The sequence below is a fragment of the Heterodontus francisci genome, chromosome 2 (assembly GCF_036365525.1).
Source record: "Heterodontus francisci isolate sHetFra1 chromosome 2, sHetFra1.hap1, whole genome shotgun sequence".
In the NCBI taxonomy this organism is placed as follows: Eukaryota; Metazoa; Chordata; class Chondrichthyes; order Heterodontiformes; family Heterodontidae; genus Heterodontus; species Heterodontus francisci.
In genome coordinates, this window is record NC_090372.1 from 69567510 (window position 1) to 69589691 (window position 22182).

At 43.9% G+C, this 22182-nt stretch overlaps 1 protein-coding gene across 4 annotated transcripts in view; it reads right to left on the reverse strand.

The window, feature by feature from the left end:
- The window catches only part of dnah5 (dynein, axonemal, heavy chain 5), a 610401-nt gene that overhangs the window by 107816 nt on the left and 480403 nt on the right, over window positions 1-22182 (reverse strand). For all 4 annotated transcript variants that reach the window (XM_068058833.1, XM_068058843.1, XM_068058824.1 and 1 more), the window contains 2 exons: window positions 21134-21377; window positions 5159-5273 (listed from right to left, as the gene is read on the reverse strand). In XM_068058833.1, coding sequence (XP_067914934.1) covers window positions 5159-5273; window positions 21134-21377 — 359 coding nt within the window. The remainder of the gene's footprint in view (window positions 1-5158; window positions 5274-21133; window positions 21378-22182) is intronic.

Consider the following 22182-nt stretch of genomic DNA (forward strand, 5'->3'; position numbering starts at 1 on the left):
TGCAGGCCATCTGAACCAGGTGACTTATCTACCTTAAACACAGCCAAACCTTTTCGTACTGCTCCCCTCTCAATTTTATCCTATCATTACCTCTACTCTCTCTGTTTCGGCTGGGGACATAAAATTGAGTTGGAGGCAGGGGGTGCTGTTCTCGTTGCCTTCCCGCCCATGCTGCAATTTTATGAGTGGTGGGGGAGGTGACAAATGGTCTGCCCACCTTAGGCCAATTAAGGCCATTAAGTGGCCAATTAATTGCCTCTTAAGGGCCTCCTCCTGCTGCTACTGGGATGCTACCAGTGGCGGATGGGCGGCTCGGCAGCTGCGCAGTAAAACCTGGCGGCCTCCTTGCGGGCTGGGGGGGGGGACCCTCCTGATCGGGCATCCTGTACCGCATTGAGGGCGCCCCCATGGCACAAGCCTGCCCCACTACAGCACATTCCCCACCCCTCCGCGACCGACCCCCCTGCCTCACCTGGGCCCAGCTGATTGTCCCCGGCGAGGCCCCACACGTTTACCTTAATTCCGGGGCCTCCTCCATTGCTGCTCCTCTCGCTGGGTGCAGACCCAGCAGTGGCCACCGCTCCCACTGACGGGCCGGCAGCTCTTGGAGATGGAACTTCCTACCACAGAGGTACAAAAGTTGCGCTCAAGGCCAATTAAAGGCTGGGCTGCATAAAATCATGGTATGGCGCCTTGGCCCAGGAGAGGCAGTCTTGCCCCCGACATTTTTGGCTGGTGGGCGGGGCCTCCGCACTAACATAAAATTCTGGCTTTTGTCAGCCTCCATTTCTTTAGTGAATACTGATACAAAGTACTCATTAAGTGTATGAGCCTTGCCTTGCACCTCTAAGCACCTCACTGTCCCTAATAGGCCCCACTCCTCCTCTTATTTGTCGCTTACTACTTACATGCTGGTAGAAGATCTTTGGGTTCCCTTTTATGTTGACTACCATTCTACTTTCATATTCTCTCTTTGCCAGTCTCATTTTCCTCTTCACCTCCCCTCTCAACTTCTTGTATATGGCCTAGTTCTCACTTGAAGAGTTCACCTGACATGCATCATACACCCTCTTTTTTTGTTTCATCATTATCTCTATCTCCCTCGTCAATAAAGGAGCCTTTTTCTTGCTTCCCTTACCTTTCACCCTTGTTGGAATGTTCTTAGCCTATATTAATTAATATGCCTCATTCTTGGCATGTGGGGATCTTCATGACACCTCCAACCCAGCGGAATGAAATGCAATGTTTTTTTTTAAACAGCATTTCATTAAAAGGGACTAGAGAGAAGATAAGTACAGGAAAACACAAATACATCTCTCTCATTCATTCAGAAATCCTAACAGTTGTTACAGCTTGTCTTTTCTTAGTAGCAGTGCTGCTTTAAGCTGCCCTTTTTGGCATCCCAATAAACAAGATTTTCATAACTGAGCTGCACTTTAAGAGCCCTCAGCCACTGGTCAAAAGCCAGCTGCTTATTTCTCTCAAACTCCAGGTAAGTTTGATCAACTTGCTTCTTGAGAATTCTAAACTTTTGGCAATAGGCTTCTGATACGATCTGATGTGCCCCGAGGATAGCAATTTTTGCCAGTTCACTCTCATCTGGCAACAGGGAATAAACCTAATGGGCTTTTCCGGTTAGCTTGCTTTGTAGCAGGAGAGTCCAAGCCTCAGCTGGCCACTTTAACTGCCTTGCCAGTTTTTCAAAAACCACAAAAAATGCTTCCACATCTCCCTCATTGAATTTTGGGATCAGTTGGGAAAGTTTTAACAATTCTGTACCCAGCCGTGAATTACGCTCCTCCATATTGGCCATGCTTTCACAGGGGTTACTGTCACCCCCTAGTTAACTCAAGTTGACTCATCTCTCTCTCTTCACATTCCTTCTAGAAGTTTCTTTCTCTTTCTCTCTCCTGTCTTTCTCTTTCTTTCTCCTGTCTTTCTTTTTCTTCAGGTTCCTTCTGGAAGGTTCTTTCTTTCTCTCTCTCCTGTGTCACTCTTTCTCTTTCTACGTCTTCTAATTCAAGTAAAAGCAAAATACTGCGGATACTGGAAATCTGAAATAAAACAAGAAATGCTGGAACCACTCAACAGAGTGGCTCTTCTCTCCGATGGGATTTTCGTTTGTCTCTTTTACCTTGTTCACCTTTATTGCTTTCTATTTCCCGCCTGGTGTTTGATAACTGCTGAGTGGTTCCAGCATTTCGTGTTTTTATCTTCTAATTCAAGTTTCCTCTGTTCCAATTGTAGCTTTGCTAGCAATATCATGTCAGAGTCTATTTCTAACCCTGTTTCTGCTTCTTCAGATTCAAGGGAAAAATGGTTGGCCACTAGTCTTAGGAGTTCAGACTTCCTAGCCTTGCCACATACAGTGATCCCACACAGCTCAGCCATTTTCCTCAACTCCTCCATAGGCAGTGCTTTTAACTTATCCCAAGTTACTTCACCCTGGCTTGGGGAGCTACTGGCTTCAGTCGCAGACATGTTAGTATTCTGACACACATAACCGCAATAAAACCTGTATTGAAATCTTTTCCCTTTTTGATTGGGATCAATTTGGCTTCCCACTTCCAATTTCTTACTGTCTGTTAGGTCAAATCCAGGACGCTAGCCCACAAATTTCTGTTACAACCAGGTGAGAAAGGGGTCTAGGGGTTCCCTCTCAGCCTTTGCCTGGTTTAACCGTAACAGGGTTTAATTTTAAAAACATCGTGTTTTAGCTCCCCCTCAGTGAATCCTTGTTCACTGCTTTCCAATTGTAAGGCAAAGAAATCAATTCGACAGGTTTTCTTGAATTTAAACAAGAAAGGTGGACGTTTATTAGCCTTAAACTCTAATCCGGTTAACGACTATGAATACTCGACGCAACCACGCTACCATGCACACATGATAAACACACACGCAGATAAGACAGAAAAAGTAGAAAGAATAAAGGGGAAAAGTTTGAGGCAATAGCTGAGTTGTAATTACAGTCCTTTGAGTTCAATGTGGAATCTTTGGTTGCCAGTAAGTCTTGCCGTTCATTGCCGTTCAAGCTTTAACTTGTTTCGGTGTAGCAGTCTTTTCTCTCTTGAGGTTTAAGTGACTTCAGTTGGTCCAGAGGTTTGTGAGAAAGCAAGAGAGAGCCAGGCAGGAGAGAGGTTCTCTTGTTCCAGGTTCAGTTGCAATCTGCAGTTTGTCTTCAAACTATCCTGTGAGCACAGTTCAAAAGTTCAAGTTGGCCAGCAGGTTAGTCATGTGACTAACCTCTTATTCGGGAACAACCACTCCTGCGGTTTGTGAATTTGAAAGTTCTTGGTTGGGTGGGTGGGGGTTGTGGGTGGGGGGTGTGGGCGGGGGGGGGGGAGGGGGGCGGTGGGGATGTGGTGCAGTGCTGATGTGGATCACCACTGCCCAGACCAATCTCTGTTAATTGAATCAGTGAGCATTCCCATTGTCTTTTCCTAGGTGACTGTCTCTTAGTATGCAAATATCCTCCAGTCAAATGTCTGGTGATCACTTTAAGCAAGTCATTTCTTCATTCCAGCAACAGTTTAAAATTAATGTTCGTATGACAAAATCAATATGCCTCATTCTTGGCAGGTGGGGGTCTTCATGACAATATCCTTGTATTAAAGCGCCCAGACCTTGCTATTTTTAAACCTTTCTTTGGCCTCCTTATCGCGAGAGACAATGGGTAAGCACCTGGAGGTGGTCAGTGGTGTGTGGAGCAGCGCCTGGAGTGGCTATAAAGGCCAATTCTAGAGTGACAGGCTCTTCCACAGATGCTGCAGAAAAATTTCTTTGTCGGGGCTGTTACACAGTTGGCTCTCCCCTTGCGCCTCTGTCTTTTTTCCTACCAACTGCTAAGTCTCTTCGACTCGCCACACTTTAGCCCCGTCTTTATGGCTGTCCGCTAGCTCTGGTGAACGCTGGCAACTGACTCCCACGACTTGTGATCAATGTCACAGGATTTCATGTCGCGTTTGCAGATGTCTTTGAAGCGGAGACATGGACGGCCGGTGGGTCTGATACCAGTGGCGAGCTCGCTGTACAATGTGTCTTTGGGGATCCTGCCATCTTCCATGTGGCTCACATGGCCAAGCCATCTCAGGCGCCGCTGACTCAGTAGTGTGTATAAGCTGGGGATGTTGGCCGCCTCGAGGACTTCTGTGTTGGAGATACGGTCCTGCCACCTGATGCCAAGTATTCTCCGGAGGCAGTGAAGATGGAATGAATTGAGAAGTCGCTCTTGGCTGACATACGTTGTCCAGGCCTCGCTGCCATAGAGCAAGGTACTGAGGACCACATTTTAAACCACATTTCCGTTATTGCCATTATATCATATTCCCTTACTGCAATGATGCTTGTAGCTCACCAACCTTATTCACTTTGTGCGTTTGCATGCATGCTTTGTAATCCTGTCTTTTCATTCCTCATGTTTCGATCAGTCCACTCCCATCTAATATGGAACTACTCCCTCCTCTCGTACTAATACTCTCACTCTGACCCCACCCAATACTTTGCTATTTCCTACTCTAGTGCTAACTGTATCCCCCAATTCTCTGTGCACTTTGTTCGCTGTAATTTTCCTTTGTTGTGCGTGGCCTGTTTGTTACACTGCATGGTCCCATTATTAAGAATGCTGTGCAGCTATGCATGCTTACATCTGAAAGGGTATGTTGGTTGTGCATGGCCTGTTTGTTGCACTGTGCAGTATGTTCTGGATTGCTGTGCAGAGGGAATATTGGTAAACATCTCTATTAACATCATTCAGAGAGAAGTTTAACTTAAATGCTTTCTTTTTGGTCAGATACAAGTTCTCAGTAATTGCCAGGCGACAGTAAAATAAACTATAATTTTATTCTGCCATCTCCAATAATTATTGAGCTTAGATCAGGATTGCTTCAGGCAGCTTTCCAAATGATTACATTTTGAACTATGTATGCACCTTCAAGATCAGCATTTTTTTTCCAAAACTAGAAGTAATTATGTTCATTTGCAAAGTCACTGGTTTTTCCTCTGTGTGTAAAGTTGAATAAATATTATTTTACTAAATAGTCATTACTAAACATTAGCATTTGGTAAGAGATTTTCTTCAACCTCACACATAAAGGATATTACATCCTAGTATAGTTTAAAAATCAGTGCACTAAACATCAAAAAAGATCTGTTTCATTACCTGGCTAATGACAAGTCAAAGAGCCCCAGGAATTGGCGTAGAGAGGTTTGATACATAACATTCACCATGCTCATCTCAGTAATCAAAAAATACAGGATACTTCCTCTGGTTGCAACTATAAAAAACAAAATAAAGACAATTATATACATAGGGGCCAAATGTCCATGGGCTTTCCAGTGCACTCCTGCAGTAACTCCACAAATTAGGTCAAGACCAGAACTGTCCAGGTCCCTCCAATTGACCCAAACAAAACCATTGACGCAAGAGGATCAAGAACATCCAATGCTCGACGTTCTTGTGTCTTTGACCTAATTGAAGCACGGTGGATCAGTAGCAGCTGGTATGCACAATAAACCAAGCACACTGACCATCAGATTGGCCCCCACTGGAGGCTACATAGCAGGATTGTGGCTTAGACCTTGCAAAAGAGATAGCTAATTTAAAAAAAAATACAGCCCCATTATAAAGGAGACCAACTGGGACAAGGTAGATCCACTCCCTGGACCAACAGGGACAGCCAATTTTACAGCTTTAGGGAGAAGACAGGCACTTGCCACTTTTATTTAAATTAATCGCTTCCCTGACCCAGTGACCTTTAACTTATGCCAGGTTGTGCCTCCTATAGATTTTCAGCTCCATGTCCACATGGATTATAATTAATCTTGAAACTATAAGAATTAATCATATTTTGTTAATCTTCAGCAAAGAAAGAACTTGTATGTTTTTACATAGCAACATTACTTTCAAAATGCAATCACTGTCGCTCTGCAAGCAAATGTAGAAACCAATTTTATGCACAGTAAGCTCCTGCAATCAATACATGAAATGAATAATTTTCATGGTGATGACCTGACGAAAGGTCAACAACCTGAATCGTTATTTCTGGGCTGGATTTTGTTCTCCCTCAGGCGTCGGGTTCCATGGCGTGGGGAGGGCCTGAAGATGGCTCCGGATGAGGCTCATCATGGATGCCTCACCTCGATGCCGCGAGGGCCCAGCCTGATCCTCCTGGTGGCGGCGAGGCTCCGTGGCGGCACCCCCCTCCCCGCAACTGCTGGGTGACAGGACCACAATTTAAATATTCAAATGAATAAAATTATTACATTTAAATCGACTTACCTGTGATCTTGAGGGGCCGCCGCGATCTTCGGCCCGGCGGCCAGCACTCCCGTGCCTTTAGATCCCTGTCCGGGGAAATGTAGTGTCACACAGGTGGGGAGGGGGGAGGAGGTAAGTTTGTCAGTGCGGAGGGGGGGGGGGGGGGGGGGTGGTGGTGGAGGGAGGGAGGAAACAGGGTCAAATATACGTAATAGGTGTAGGGGTTGGTGGGAAGCGTTGAACCTTAAACTTTATGCAGTTTGGGGGAAAAGTCAGATGTAAAAGGTATGTGTCTTTGGGGAGGGGAAGAGCAAATAGTTATTGTTATTGGTGGTGATGGGAAAGGGGCGTTAGAAAGTTATTTATTTAATTTTGGGGGGCTAGGACTCTAAAAATTTAAATGGGGTGGCAGTGCTGGCTACCCTTTAAAAATGGCGCCAGCGCCTGCACACAGGCAGCTGACGCCATTGCCGGGGACGGACAGCTATTACATATATTTGACCCCGTTCCCCACCCCCACCGCACTGACAAACTTACATCCTCCCCCCTCCCCACAAGATTGGGGGGGGCCGGGCCCCCCCAGCTCTTTAAATGAGCCATCGCGCTTGAGATTACGCCGGTCTTTGGCGTGCAGTCCGCCATTATTTGAGCTCGCCACAGGCTCTTAAAATCCAGCTCTTTGTTTTTCTCTCCACAGATGCTGCCAAATCTGCTGCATATATCTAGCGTTTTCTGTTTTTACTTCAACTCATAATTTGTTGAGCTGCAAGGTGCACACATTGCTGGGCAACATGGAAGGGGAGAGTTACCTAGACACTGATTCAGGAAGTGGTCACATTCCTTAGGTTAGGAAATGGTACAGGTCTGGTCAGTAGACAGGAACAGGAGGGTGTGAACTGTCTCAAACGCATTCTATGAACCTGTCCTCCAATTTAATTTGTCCAGTCTATATGAAGATTAAAGTCCTCTCCCCAAAAAAATATTGCATTGTCTTTGCTACAAGCTCCTCTTATTTCTTTATTAAAACATCAAATGTTTCCCCTTTACCAACCCTGCTAGTTTACTTCCTCAAAATACTCTAATAGATTTGTCAAATATGATTTCCCTTTCTTAAAACCATGCTGACTCTGCCTAACCATATTATGATTTTCCAAGTGTCCTGCTATGACTTGCTTAATAATGGATTCCAGCACTAATAATTATTATTTCAAAAGGCATTTCATAAAGTGCCACATAAAAGTTTGTACATAATATATCAGCATGAATAGAAGATTGGTTAAAGGATGTAAAAAAGACAGTAGGAATAAAAAGGCCATTTTCAGGTCGCAAGCTGTTATTAGTGGGGTGCCACAAGGAACACTTCTGGTGCTCAGCTATTTACAATCTATATTAATGACTTAGATGACGGGGACTGAGGGTAATGTATCCAAGTTTGCTGATCATACAAAGCTTGGTGGGAAAGTGAGCTGTGAGGAGGACACAAGGGGCAAGATATTACTGGCCTCTGGGTGGTAGGCTAAGAGGCAGAAGAGCAGTAACATTTTGGGGAGTCGCACTGGGATGGCTCCCCGATCCAGTCCCGCCAGCAGAGATGTTTCCCAACCACGGTAGGCATGGCCAACCACTGACCGAAGGTGCATAGCCAATTTAGCCAATTAAAGGCCCAATTAGGCCATCTTCCTGGGCTGCGGCATTTTGCCGGCAGTGGAGCAACTCCCCAGTGCATAGGGAGTCCACCAGCTGCATGGAGGCGGCTGTCTTGCCGCCCGCCTGTGGGAGGTTGGGATCCACATATGGTCCCGATGTCTGTATTTACCCCTGCTGAGAAAATCCCAGCCAAGGACTCTGCAAAGCATATAGATAGGTTAAGTGAGTAGGAAAGAAGGTGGCAGATAGAGTGTAATGTGAGGAAATGTGAGTTATTCAATTTGGTAGGAAGAACAGAGAGTGACAGATTTTGGAACACCAAGGAAATCAAGGAATATGGGGATAGGGTAACCAAGTGGAGCTGAAGTTGAAGATCAGCCACGATCTTACTGAATGGCAAAGAAGGCTCAAGGGGTTGTATGGCCACTCCTACTCCCATTTCTTATGCCTGTTGTGCCAATTGACAGTACCAGCTTCATGGTCAGCAGCGTGTATACTTGCAAGGATGTGGATAAATAGAAGAAATCACATGGGAGTAAACTTTTGTCTTTGTTGTGCTAGGTGCAGACCGTCACGCAGTGGGACCACATATTGGGAGTTTGGGCACATGCCCAATTTGTTGATTTGTAAGATTCCATCCATTAATTCAAATTTGGACACATGGCCCAATTCCTAATATCTGCTACTGGCCATGACATTCTGTGCAGGTGTGAAAAAGGTGACTGCATAACATGAATAACACAATCCAGAAGATTTGTCTATAGGCAAGAATTTACCATTCAAACAACAAACAGACTAACGACACTCACTGCTATTTATGCAAAAATCAGACAGTAACTTCAGGCAAGTGCAGATGTGCAGTTAAACACAAAGTTGCTGTCCAGGATGCAGCGTTCCTCTGAGAGCTGTGTGAAAATGGTATTGCATTGTCTGGATCCCCATTCAAATGTATTGAACGTCGTGAAGTTCCTTTACTTGTAAATATGGACTAAGTTTATTACAGAAAGTTAGGGCTTGTCCATTTTAGTCTAATTGCCCTTTTTAATAGCATGCTAAGCCTCAATTACTGTCAACAATCTTTCTGGCACTGAAAATTAAGTTTTACAGTCTGGAGTCTTATTCCTCCAGATTTTAATTGTTACTGGAGAGCTAAAAATATAAAGTTACATTTTTCTTTGCTTCTTCTTTCTGTTTCGTTTTAATCCAAACATTCTTTCACTCTATTTATATAGCTTTCTCTTCCTGATTTGTCACTGAATTTACTGTTCTATCTAACACTTCCTGGTTCAGAATCTGGTTTATTCATTAACAATAATCTCTGGATTATTACCTGAGCCACATTACAACTAGCAGAGGGCACATAAGATTAGTGAAATTAATATGTGGCTCAAAGATTGGTGTGGGAGAAGTGGGTTTTGGTTTATGGGGCAGTGGCACCAGTACTGGGGAAAGTGGGGGCTTTACCATTGGGACTGTCTGCACCTGAACTGTGCTGGGGCCAGTGTTCTAGCAAACCATATAACTAGGGAAGTAGAGAGGGCTTTACGCTCAACAAGGGTGAGAGGGATCAAGCTTAGGTAGATGTAGCAGATCAAGGGGTAGAGTCAAAGCAGGAGAGCAGAATAGTAATATGGGAAATGAAGGTCAGAGAATGGCAGGAAGGGACAGAGAGAAAAAACCTAAGACCACACCAACAATCAAGACGAGTTGTTACAAAGATAACAATAAGACAAAACTAAAGGCTCTGTATGTGAATGCACCTAGCATTCATAACAAAGTAAACAAACTGATAGCGCACATTGAAGTAAATAAATACGATCTTATAGCCATTAGGGAGATGTGGCTGCAGGATGACAAGGATTGGATCCTGAATATTGAGGGGTATGTAGCATTCAAGAAGAATAGGAAGCTGGGTAAAGGTGGAGGGGTAGCACTGTTAATCAAGGATGGCATTGGTGCAATAGTTAGAGATGACCTTGGTTCAGGAGATCAGGATATAGAATTGGTTTGGGTGGAGATTAGGAATAGTAGGGGAAAGAAGTCACTAGTGGGAGTGGTCTACACGCCCCCTAACACAATGTAGGACAAAGTATACAAAAATAAATATTGGATGCTTGTGATAAAGAGGTGACAATAATCATGGGTGATTTTAATCTACATATAAACTGTAAAAATCAGATTGGCAATAATAGCCTGGATGAAGAGTTCATAGAATGCTTTTGAGATAGTTTCTTAGAGCAGCATGTTCTGGAATCAACCAGAGAGCAGGTTATATTAGACTTGGTTTTGTGTAATGTGACAGGATTAATTTATGATCTCAGAGTAAAGGCACCTCTAGGTAGCAGAGTCCAAAATATGATTAAATTTTACATCCAGTTTGAAAGGGAGAAAAGTGGGTCTAAGACTAGTATTTTAAACTTAAATAAGGGCAACAATGTGGGCATGAAAGCTGAGCTAGCTGAAGTGAACTGGGTTACTAGGCTAGGAGCTAGATCAATAGAGAAGCAGTGGCAGACATTCAAGCGGATATTTCAGAATACTCAAATTAAGTATATTCCTACAATAAAGAAAAACTCTGAGGGGAAGACCCACCATCTGTGGTTAACTAAAGGAAAGCATCAAACTTAAGGAAAAAGCATATCATTGTGCAAAGGTGAGGGGCAGGTCAGATGATTGGTCAGAATATAAAGAACACCAGAGAACGACTAAAAGATTAATCAGGAGAAAGAAATTCGAGTTTGAGAGGAAGCTAGCTACAAATGTAAAAACAGACAGCAAGAGTTTCTACAGGTATTTATAAAGGAAAAGAGGAAGTAAGGTGAGTGTTGGTCCTCTAGAGAGTGAGAATGGAGAATTAATAGTAGATAATACAGAAATGGTGGATGAAATGAACGAATATTTTGCTCTGTCTGCACTATTGAGGATACACAAAACATTCCAGTAATAGCTGTAAATCAGGGGGTGGAAGGAAGAGAGGAACTTGGTGAAATTACAATCACCAGGGAATTGTTACTGAGCAAACAGATGGAGCTGCGGGCTGACGTGTCCCCGGGTCCTGATGGGCTTCATCCTAGGGTCTTAAAAGAGATGACTGATAAGGTAGTAGATGCGTTGGTGTTAATTTTACAAAATTCGTTAGATTCTGGAAAGATTCCATCAGACTGGAAAGTAGCAAATATAACCCCTCTATTCAAGAAGGGTGGGGCGGGGGAGGCAGAAGACAGGTAACTATACGCCAGTTAGCTTGATGTCTGTTGTGGGGAAGGTGTTAGAATCGATAATTAAGAAGCCTATAGCTGGGCACCTAGAAAAACTCAAGGTAATTGGGAATAGTCAGCATGGTTTTGTGAAAGGGAAATCATGCTTAACCATTTATTGGAGTTCTTTGAAGGAGTAACATGCACTGCGGATAAAGAAGAGGCCATTGACGTACTGTACTTGGATTTCCAGAAGGCATCTGACAAGGTGCCAAATAAAAGGTTATTGCACAAAGTAAGAGCTCATGGTGCAGGGGGTAACATATTAGCATGGATAGAAGATTGGCTGGCTGGCAGAAAACAGAGTATCTGTAAATGGATCCTTTTCTGATTGGTAGGCTGTGACGAGTGGATTCCCACAAGGATCTGTGCTGGGGCATCAACTTTTTACAATTTATATCAATGACTTAGATGAGGGGAGCAATGGCATTGAAGCTAAATTTGCAGATGACACAAAGATAGGTAAGAAAGCATGTTGTGAAGCGGACGTAAGGAGGTTGTAGACCGATAAAAAAAAGGTTGAGTGAGTGGGCAAAAATCTGGCAGATGGAGTATAATGAGGGAAAATGTGAAGTTGTTCACTTTGGCAGGATGAATAAAAAAGCAGAGTATTACTTAAACGGAGAACGACTGCAGAATTCCGAGATGCAGAGTGATCTAGGTGTTCTGGTGCATGAGTCACAAAAAGTTAGTATGCAGGTACAGCAAGTAATAAAGAAGGCTAATGGAATGCTATCTTTATTACGAGAGGAATTGAAAATAAAAGTAAGGATGTTATGCTTCAGTTATACAGGGCATTGGTGAGACCACATCTTGAATATGGTGTGCAGTTTTGGTCTCCTTATTTAAGAAAGGATGTAAATGCATTGGAGGCAGTTCAGAGGTGGTTTAAAGCGGGTTGTCTTATGAGGAAAGGTTGGACAGACTAGGCTTGTTTTCACTGGAGTTTAGAAGAGTGAGGGGAGACTTGATTGAAGTATATAAGATCTTGAACGGTCTTGACAAGGTGGATGTGGAAAGAACGTTTCCTCTTGTGGGTGAGTCCAGAACTAGGGGGCATGGTTTTAATATTAGGGGTCGCCCTTTTAGGACAGAGATGAGGAGAACTTTTTTCTCTCAGAGGGTTATGCAACTTTGGAACTCTCTGCCTCAGAAAGTGGCGGAGGCAGGGTCACTGATTATTTTTAAGGTGGAGGTAGATAGTTTCTTGTTAGGCAAGGGAATCGAAGGTTATCAGGGGTAGATGGGAGTGTGGAATTCGAGACACAAACAGATCAGCCATGATCTTATTGAATGGCGGAGCAGGCTCGAGGGGCTAAATGGCCTACTTCTGCTCCTAATTCGTATGTTCGTGTGTTCGTAATACTTCAATATGATTGGTTAAGGAGATACACAGTTATTTTCCCTAGTCACACACGTCTCAGAAGCCTTATTAGAGGGTGCCAATCTCTCACATACTGGTACTTTCACTGCAAAATTTGACAGAAATAAAATGGACAAGGACACGTTGAATCAACGTGGGCAGTTTCTGTGCTGGCCGCAGTAATTTATAGCCTTATAGATTTAGTAAAGATTGAGCTGGACTTTACCAGACCGGTGCACCCCATGGAATGCCCCGTTAGTTGAACCTTTCCCTCCACCCTTCACCTCAAAGTATTTTTGTCCTGCAGGTACTCAAAATGTGAATTGAAAACTGTTTAGGAAGGAGGAAACCGGGCATCTGGGACCTTGGTGAATGACAGGCCCAACAGTGTATCTCCTTAACAAGTAAGATGAAGATTGAGCAATAAACAGAGGAAAGACTAAGAAAGATGGTGAATTAGAATGAGTGAATTCAACATCAAGTTGACTACAGAAAAAGAAACTGGGAGAAAGAAAGATTGGATTAATAGCGAGAAAGAACAGAAGGGAAAATAAAGAAAAAAATCTTGACATTTTTAAATCTCCAAGAACCATTCACTATCTGAAGAAATGAGGCTCGACATTTGTTCACTTTCTGGGCTAGAGAGGTTAAATGGCAGTCATTAACAATGATCACATTATTAGAATGGTACTTAAACTATTATTTACTAAAATTAACATTCTGTGGCAAGTTAAATGGGAAATTAATGCACAAATATAGCAACCTCATGAAAATCATGGCAAGGTTAAGGGCCAGCTACTGTTTTCATGAAGCTAACGGTGGTTTGGTGCAAATCATCCAGCAATTTGCAGCAGTTTGCAATTCATGTGCTATCTCGTTCACGCCACATATTGCTGATCGGTTTGCACATTAATGACAGCATGCGTTGTGCACATGCCTTATTTTTCCAGAAAATTCTGGTCAATTGGGGAACATTTTCCCAGCCCTTGGAGGCAGGTTTGGAGGCAGCAGGACCGGAAAGGTAGCAGAAAACCCTGTTGGAACGGCTCCCCGTTGTGGTCCCGCTTCTGGCTGGGTTTCCCAGGGTGTGATATTACTGGAATCTGCAACCCGCTCCTTGGAAGTGGGCAGGCAGTCAAGGCACGTAAGACCTCAATTAATGGCCATTTTGGGAGAGGAAGGTAACCCCAATATTTTGAAAGTAAGAAATACCATCAGCTATGCTGTTGCAGGTTTCTGGGGCCTACAGCCGTGATTTTCCTCTCTCTCTCTCCCTGACTGCAGTTGACAATCTTTTTAACATATTAAAACAAAACTCACCCTGGAAAATTTTCTGGGGTCAGAAGCTCAGGCATAATGTGAGTGTGAGTCACACTTCACTGAGGTTGCACGACTGTAAGAGCTGCGAAAAAGTCACTCCTCCTATCTCTATTTATATATCTGACCACAACTTTCCATGACTTTAGCTACTCTTTATTTTACAAGGTAAATGTCAAAGCCCTGAGGAATGCAGCAATATTTTATTTTCAATATTTAAATGTAAGATTAGCTTACCTCGAACAATAATAAAAGAACAAAAACAAATACTGGAAACATTTGGGTCAGGAAGAGGAGTTAACATTTGAGTATGGACACTTGATTAAAACTGAAAAAGAGGTGGCTTGATCTATTGATACAATCCAAAAAAGGGTAGGGGAGCATTTATACAAATGAAAGAAAAATACAAACAAACTTCGAGAGCAAGTGTGAGAGTGGAATGGTCACATCAGACATATAACAGACAAAAGAATTTGAACAATAAAGTCACAAAGAGGATGTTATAGATTACAGAAAAGCATTTAAAAAGGAACAGAACAAAGACATACACATGCACATAAGAAAAGCACCTGTAAAGTATTTGGTCTTTATTTTGTAGTTTAAAACGAGCAATAGCGAATCAGCAGTTGGTTCTACACCTCTCACGATTTTTTGTTCCATTCTGGAGAATTGTAAAATGGACTGCCATCTCACTGCTACCCATTTGACATGATCACACAAAGTCAAGACATACCCCTTTAAGCAGAAAACAGCAGAATGGCAGAAGTGATATTAGCGTGAGAAAATAGGAGACATTTAGGCTGAATTTTATTCTGGCAACGGGGGTCCTGGCGACGGGCCAGAAGGTGGGGGGAGACCCCGCCTTGGCCCTCCGTTGGAGGCCCGTTGCAAATCCATGGCGGGCAGGCAACTAACGCCGTCCCGTTTCAGGACAAGCTCCCGCCTGCAGAGCTGCCAGATAATCAGAAGGCCGGCAGCTCTGCAGTACTGGCATCGCCACCTGCAGCAGTGGCCACTGGCAGTAACGCAGGAGACTCTGCAGTACCAGAGACATCGAAGACCCCCGGAGAGATAAGCAAAGAGGATAAGAAGGAAAGATTAGGGATTGTGAAAGCACTGTTCAAGAGTTCTTTTAGGAGACTTTTGAAGGCAGGGAATGAGATCAGAAGGCAGAGGAGCTGGGACGGAGTATTCCAGAAGACAGAGGAAGGAGCATAGTGGCTAAAGGGAGTGACCATCGATGGGGAACTCAGAGTAGGCTTGTGTGAGATAACAAAAGTCATGTAGGGATATACAACTGGAGGAGGTCACCAAGGTAGGTTGAGGTAAAGCCATGGACCGATGTTAGAATCATTGAATCATGGAAATGGTTACAGCACAGAAGGAGGCCATTCGACCTGCCAAGACAGTGCCAGCTCTCTGCAAGAGCAACTCAGCTAGTCCCACTCCCGTGCCCTTTGCCCATAACCCTGCAAATTATTCCCCTTCAGGTGCTTACCCAATTTCCTTTAGAAAGCCACAATTAAATCTGCCTCCACCCACATTTTCTGGAAGTGCATTCCACATCATAAGCATTCACTGCATTTAAAAAAAAAAGGATTTTCTCGTGTCACGTTTGGTTCTTTGCCAATCACTTTGAATTTGTGTCCTCTGGTTCTCCATCTCTCTACCAATGGGAACGGTTTCTCCCTATCTACACTGCCTCATGATCTCATGATTTTGAACCCCTCTATCAAAACTCCTCTCAACCTTTTTGTCTCTAAGAAGAACAACTCCAGCTTCTCCAATCTATCCACATAACTGAAGTCCCTCATCCCTGGAATCAGTATGTTAAATCTTTTCTGCACATTCTCTAAAGCCTTCACATCCTTTATGAAATGCCCAGAATTGGACACAATGGGTAGAATTTTCCTAACTTTGTCACTGGTCAAATGGCAGGATCAATTGTGGTTAGAGAACCCAAATGGTGAAGGAGTGAACTTTGCTGAAGCTCTTTAAATGAGCCACAGCATTAGCATCCCACTTCCGATACCCCGGCCAATCAAGGAGGGCAGGTAGAGTGGCACACTGGATTTGTCAAAGGATTTTTATTAAAGGGACCATAGGTAACAAGGGCTCACTAGCATTCGGATTTTTGAGGCTGCAGCAACCACAGGAATGGAAAGAAAACCTGGGAAGGCTGCCCCTCCCCCAGGTCTCTCACTCTTAACTGGAGTTCTGCTGTGGGATCTGAGGGGCTGCAGTGAGGTGAGCTCTCCCAAAAATGGAAGAGGCCAGCCTCTCCAACCAAGCAGGCATGGATGCAAGTGGCCAAGGAAGTCAGTAGCAGAAGTGTGTTCCCTTCAACCTGGAGGCAGTGCACTGAGAGGATCCAGGACCTCATGAGGGCATGACAGGTGAGTGGCAAAACACTTTCATGTGCCAAGCTCCACACTCTGACCTTCCCAGCATTCTCCTGCACAACAGTCCTCAGAGCAACACACCTTGCAACTCCATTCATTTCTCTCTCTCTCAAGGTACCTCCTCGCACCCCCATCTGAACAGCCAACACTTACACTCACCCTCAGCCTATGGCCTTCTCACACCCACACCTCACTGTCACCTTCCACAAATATTTTCCTCCCTTCCTCTCTTCACAAGCCATTTCTAACACTCATAACTCTCTGCTTTCTCCCTTGCAGGAAAAGAGATAACACAACCTTGGCACGAGGCAGAGACCCCAGGTAGGTGGCCCTCCAGTGACAGGCACCTTATCAGCCACTGGCAATGCATGCCCACCTGATCCACTGGGAAGGAGATCTTGTTCCAGGAGGCTGCAGATGTCAGCAGGAACCTGCTGTGAGCCTGAGCCTCCTGATGCACTGGTACTCAGATACGTCAAGAGAGCTGATCCTCTGCCTGTAGACCCTGTGCTAAGGGTCTTGTCTCCTTCCAGCTGGATCTTGGTGTCCATCCCCTCTTCTCTGTGAAGGGGGCATGCAACTGAAGAGAAGGTAACTGTTGTGGCTGCTGGTGATGTTCCTGCTGCTGCTGGTGCCGTTACTTCTCCTCTTGTCTCTCATCAGACGTGCAAGGAGGAGCTGCCTAAGCTGCTCCTATGTTGTCTTGAAGGCTGGCAGCAGGGAAATGCAGCTGAAGGTGAGTGAAATGCAAGTCAGGTGATGTGTGTTCCAAGAAGGTGGCAATAACATATCAAGCAGTGATAGCACTCTCTCAGAGAAGAAGTGCTTTGAACAGTAGCCTCTCATCTGGCCATGACTGGAGCTTTTCAGTTTCACCCTGACCGTCAGTTTCACTGAGGAAGCTGACCCTGCTGTGCAATCACCTTGGTGACCCTTATGAGTTGCTGACAGGTTGGGGAACAGTAGGCCTGGCTGTTAAATCCAGAATTGAAGTTTAACAGTGCTTCATAAGATCTTTTAATTATTTTAGTTACTTATCCGATGACAGCAGCATGGGGGTTCCCCGCTCGCCTTCAATGCCACCCCAGTGAAACGCAAAGAGGACATCACTTTTAGCGGATTTAACTTTCCGCGCACACACCCAAACCCGCCCTCCCTTGCCTGGAAAAATTACACCCAATGCTGACCTCAAAGTCAAATTGCTGGAATGTGGGAAGCCACTGCAGCTTGACAAGGAAAAGGATGAGCCTTTGTGTGGGTGATGATGCTGCATATTGGATGAGGTTACTTTGCAAACAAGGAGATGGTGAAGCCAACAAAAAAGAACATTGGAGAAATTGAACTTCAAATTAATAAAGATATAAATACAAAGATAATCCCTGGTTTCTATTCTCCATCACAAACAGTTCTCTTAAACCTCTTCCACTCTCACCTCTGACAATAAGTGCTCTGTTGACTAATTTTGAAACCTCCCCATAAGTTGGCTTCAATTCAATGCAAATACATTCTAACTAGCTGTTCACCAATTCAAATTGCAGTCCTGTTGCTTTGTGGTGGCAACGCCACCTTGGACCTTTCCCACAGCTGACAACAATCTGGAACCGACGTCATGACGTGGGTTTTCAGGAAAGTGCATCCAGCCTGATTTTTCAGCCTCTACTCCCACTCCTGCTGGCTGGATAAAATCCAGCCCTTCAAATCTGATTTCATCATCAACCGTCTCCTCAAAATAATGACTCTTAACCACTCAGTTCCTATAAACTATCACCCCATTTCCAACCTCCCTTTCTCTCCAAGGTTCTTGGATGTGCTGTCACTTTCCAAATCTGTGCCCATCTTTCCCAGAATTCCATGTTTGAATCCCTGCAATCAGGCATCCAGCCCAGCCACAGTACTGAAATAGCCCTTGTCAAAGTCACATATGCATTTTTTGTGATCGGTCACATCATCCTCCTCCAACGTCTCTCCTCCGTCGGTCATCTGGGTGGAACTACCCTAGCTTGGTTCTATTCTTATCTATCTAATCATAGCCAAGAGAATCACATACAATGGTTTATCTTCCCACTCTTGCACTGTTACCTCTGGAGTCCCCCAAGCATTTATCCTTCTACTTCTCATTTACATGGTATCCGTGGGCAATATAATCTGAAAACACGTCAGGTTCCACATGTATGCCGATGATACTCAGAACTATCTCACCACCATCTCCTTGGACTCTTCCACTTTCTATGACTTGTCAAACTGCTTGTCCAACTTCCAATATTGCATATTGCAGAAAATAGAGACATTTTTTCGAAGCTTTTCGACTTGCACTCATCAGGACAACTCGCAAGAATACCAATGTAAGGGAAACAACAAATTTATACTGTATGAGAAGATTGGTTGGCAAGTGGATACTGATTGGTAGAGGTGTTGCCATGGAGGATGCACTAGTTCATGGTGTCGGACAGTTAACTGCCAAGCTTTGTTTGAAATTTAAACCAGGCAGCTTGACTCTGATTGATGCTGTTCGGTTTAAATTTCAAACAAAGCTTGGCAGTTAACTGTTAGTCACAATAAACTGGTGCACTCTCCATGGCAACACCTCTACCAATCACAGTCCACTTGTCAATCAATCAGCACTCTCTTCTCATACAATATAAATTTGCTGTTTCCCTTACATTGGTTATTCTTGCATGTTGTCCTGATGAATGCAAGATGAAAAGCTTCGACAACATGTCTCTATTTTCAGCAATACTCAAGTTCTGTACAATGAAACGACTATTCAATAATGCATGAGAAGAAATTTCCTCCAGCTAAATGCTGGGAAGACTGAAGCCATTGTCTTTGTCTTCCATTTCCTGTCAACTCTTTCTATCACTGACATCCCTGAGCAAGACCATTTGCAACCTTGGTGTTGTGTTTGATCTTGAGTTGAGTTTCCGACCACACATCGGAACTGTCAAGCAAGACTGCCTACTTTCATCTCTGTAACATTGCTTGTCTCCCTGACTCAGCTCACCTGTTGCTGAAACCCTCATCCATGCCTTTGTTACCTCTAGATTTGACTATTTCAATGCTCTCCTGGCCAGTATCCCATCTTCCACCCTACATAAACTTGTGCTCATCCAAAACTCTGCTGCCCATATATTAACTTGCTCCAAATCTCATTCTCCTATCACCCAAGTGCTTGTTAAGCTTTACTGCCTCCCCATCCGACAATGTCTCAATTTTAGAATCCTCATCCTTGTTTTCAAATCCTTTCATGGCCTCAGCCCTCCCTATCTCTGTAGCCTACAAGCATACAAGCCTTTGAGATCTCTACGCTCCTCCACTTCTGGCTTCTTGCATTTCACTGATTTTAATTGCTCCATCATTGGAAGCTGTGCATTCTTCTTTGGTCCTAAGCTCTGGAAATCTCTCCTAAACCTCTCTGCCTCTCTACCTCACTCTTCACTTTTAAGATGTTCCTTAAAACCTACTTCATCGATCAAGCTTTTTGCCATCTATCTTGATTTTTTTATCTGTGGCTCGGTGTTAATACTTTTATTAATATCATTCTTATTAAACACATTGGAAAGTTTTACCAGTTTAAATGTGCTATATAAAGTTGTAAGTTGTTGTGGTTGTAGATACACGTTTCTGCAGCTGAGGAAGAGATAATGGCAGGCTATGAAGGTGAAAGAAAACAGTTTTGGTTACAAATAAGGTATCTGAGCCAGGTTGAACAGTAAAACAAATTTCTGCACTTCCAGGTTTAGGCTGAAGTGGCAGCCAGAGAGGTTGATGGAGCTGAGACTTGTGCTGTATAAATATTTATGGGACAGGCAGAGAGAGAAGTGGCAAAAGCCTTTGGAGTCAATGGAAGAGGTGAGAGGCAGAGGAGAATGTCATTGGTATGCTGGAAAGCTGAAGAAATGTCATAGTCCCACAACATCTTCTGGGAATACTTTACAAAAGATGTTATAAAAGTCAAAATTTTAGCATATATTGAAAGCTCTAATAGGAATCCAATTCTTAATAAAGATCATTTGAGGAGCTTTGGACAATATTCCATGAACGTAAAGATAAAGGAATCAAGATTCCCTTCAAATTACTTTAGATTTTGCTGTAGAAATAATGGTGAGTTGGGCAGCGCTACCGTGAAAAATTGACCAACCCCCGCTCCCAAAGTTCAGAACCTTTGTCCTTTACCCCTTCTCATCACCCCACCGCTGACCAATCTGTAGCGTTTTAACCCCACTCCCCACCTCCCGCACAAAGAAAATCACCTCCTCCCCCCTCCCTACAGGTGTCGCGTCTCGTTTCCCCGAACAGGAATTCAAAGGCGCAGCATTGCCGGCCGCCCGAATAAAGATCGGTGCGGCGAATAAGGAGGCGATGGGACCTTAATTTATTCAGGTAGGTACATTAATTTAAATATGAAAATTGTGGTCCCATTGCCGAGCAGCGGGGCGACCGCCATGAGGCTTCGCCACCGTGATCGTTACGGGGCCTGCCGGCGTGGGGTTGGTAGCGGGCCTTCTCCGTTGCTATCTTCATTCCCTCCCCCTCACCACTGTTGCTGGCGCGGAGCACTATTAAAATCCAGCCCTTTGTTTTGCTTTCTGTACCTGATTTGACATTAAATCAAGTATTGTAACTGATATTTCCTGGTTCAGACTTTGCACTGCTCGTGAATAATCCCTCAAGCTCATTGTTTAAAAAGATAGACAGTTGCTTGCTCTGTTCACACAGGTCCCAGATGCTCTGTAGTGGGTGCTGCGCTTTTCGGATGATTGGCTGACAAGGACTACCATACAAAAGCTTATGGGCAAGTGCAAGTCTAACGAATGGTTGGTATTGTTCATTTGCCAGTCAGAGCAAAATCAGGCCCAATATTACACTCCATTTGCAACAAATGTATCCTCACCTGGTCTGTACTCTTCACGAGCAGCATTAATTTGTATCTCGGTTTCAGCAGCGATCTGCAGTTTCTGCGTGACCTCCTCAGCTGTCTTTTTTGTATTGCTTAGAACAGTGATAAGGCTTTCATCCTCTACAAGGGAGCCCTTTGTGCTTGTCAGACGATACAGAAGATTGTCTTCCAACTCTTTCATCTTCCTCTTATTTGATGTTACGTCCTCCATGAGATCTGTTCGCTCTTTTTCCAGCTCCTATTTTCCACAAATCATATGATCAATTTGTTTATTTGAAACAACAGTTTAACTTTATGTGAATATAATCCATAAGCATTGGCTAAGAGAATGTAACTTCAAGCTCAGCATCACATGCTCCATTCAGGGAAGCAAGAGTAACACATAATAACGTGCACAGTGACTATTTCTTTCTCCCTGGAATGTAGTACCTAGTATTCATTCATTATCAGCGCTTGAAAAGATGGTTGAGTTTGCAAGTGTTATTACATATTTGGAAATTCAAAGTCAGAAATGGAGGAGATAATAAAATAATGAGTCAGCTTTGCCAATGGACACCCGATTCCCAGCACCTAACAGCTGTCTCCTTGTCAGAGCTCGCTGGTATTCATTAAGCCTCGATTCATGAACTTCATCGAGAGACCATTGGTGCCCTTAGCTCACCATTTCCATTCAAGTGGGATCCAAGATTGAATTTGGCTCAGTCTGCTCAGACTAGCACACAAAGCAATGACTGCTGACATGCTACCTGTTTTGGGTACAAGGCAAATTTCTCCCCCCAGGTACTAAAGAAGCTGGATAAATATTTAATTCTGATGTGGTTTGAAAGCTATGAGGATAGGATAGATGATCAGACAGTGTACAGAACATTATGGGGCTGTGCTGCAGAGACAAAATAGTGAATCACAAATGTATAGTTGAAATGGCAGTGTTAGACTAATACCCTGCAGTTTTAGTAGTTTACTTTAGGATCTCAGGGAGAGCATGCATAGTTTTATCTCCTTGGAAATGCTACCTATGGCTGTTCATCTTCATCAAAAAATTT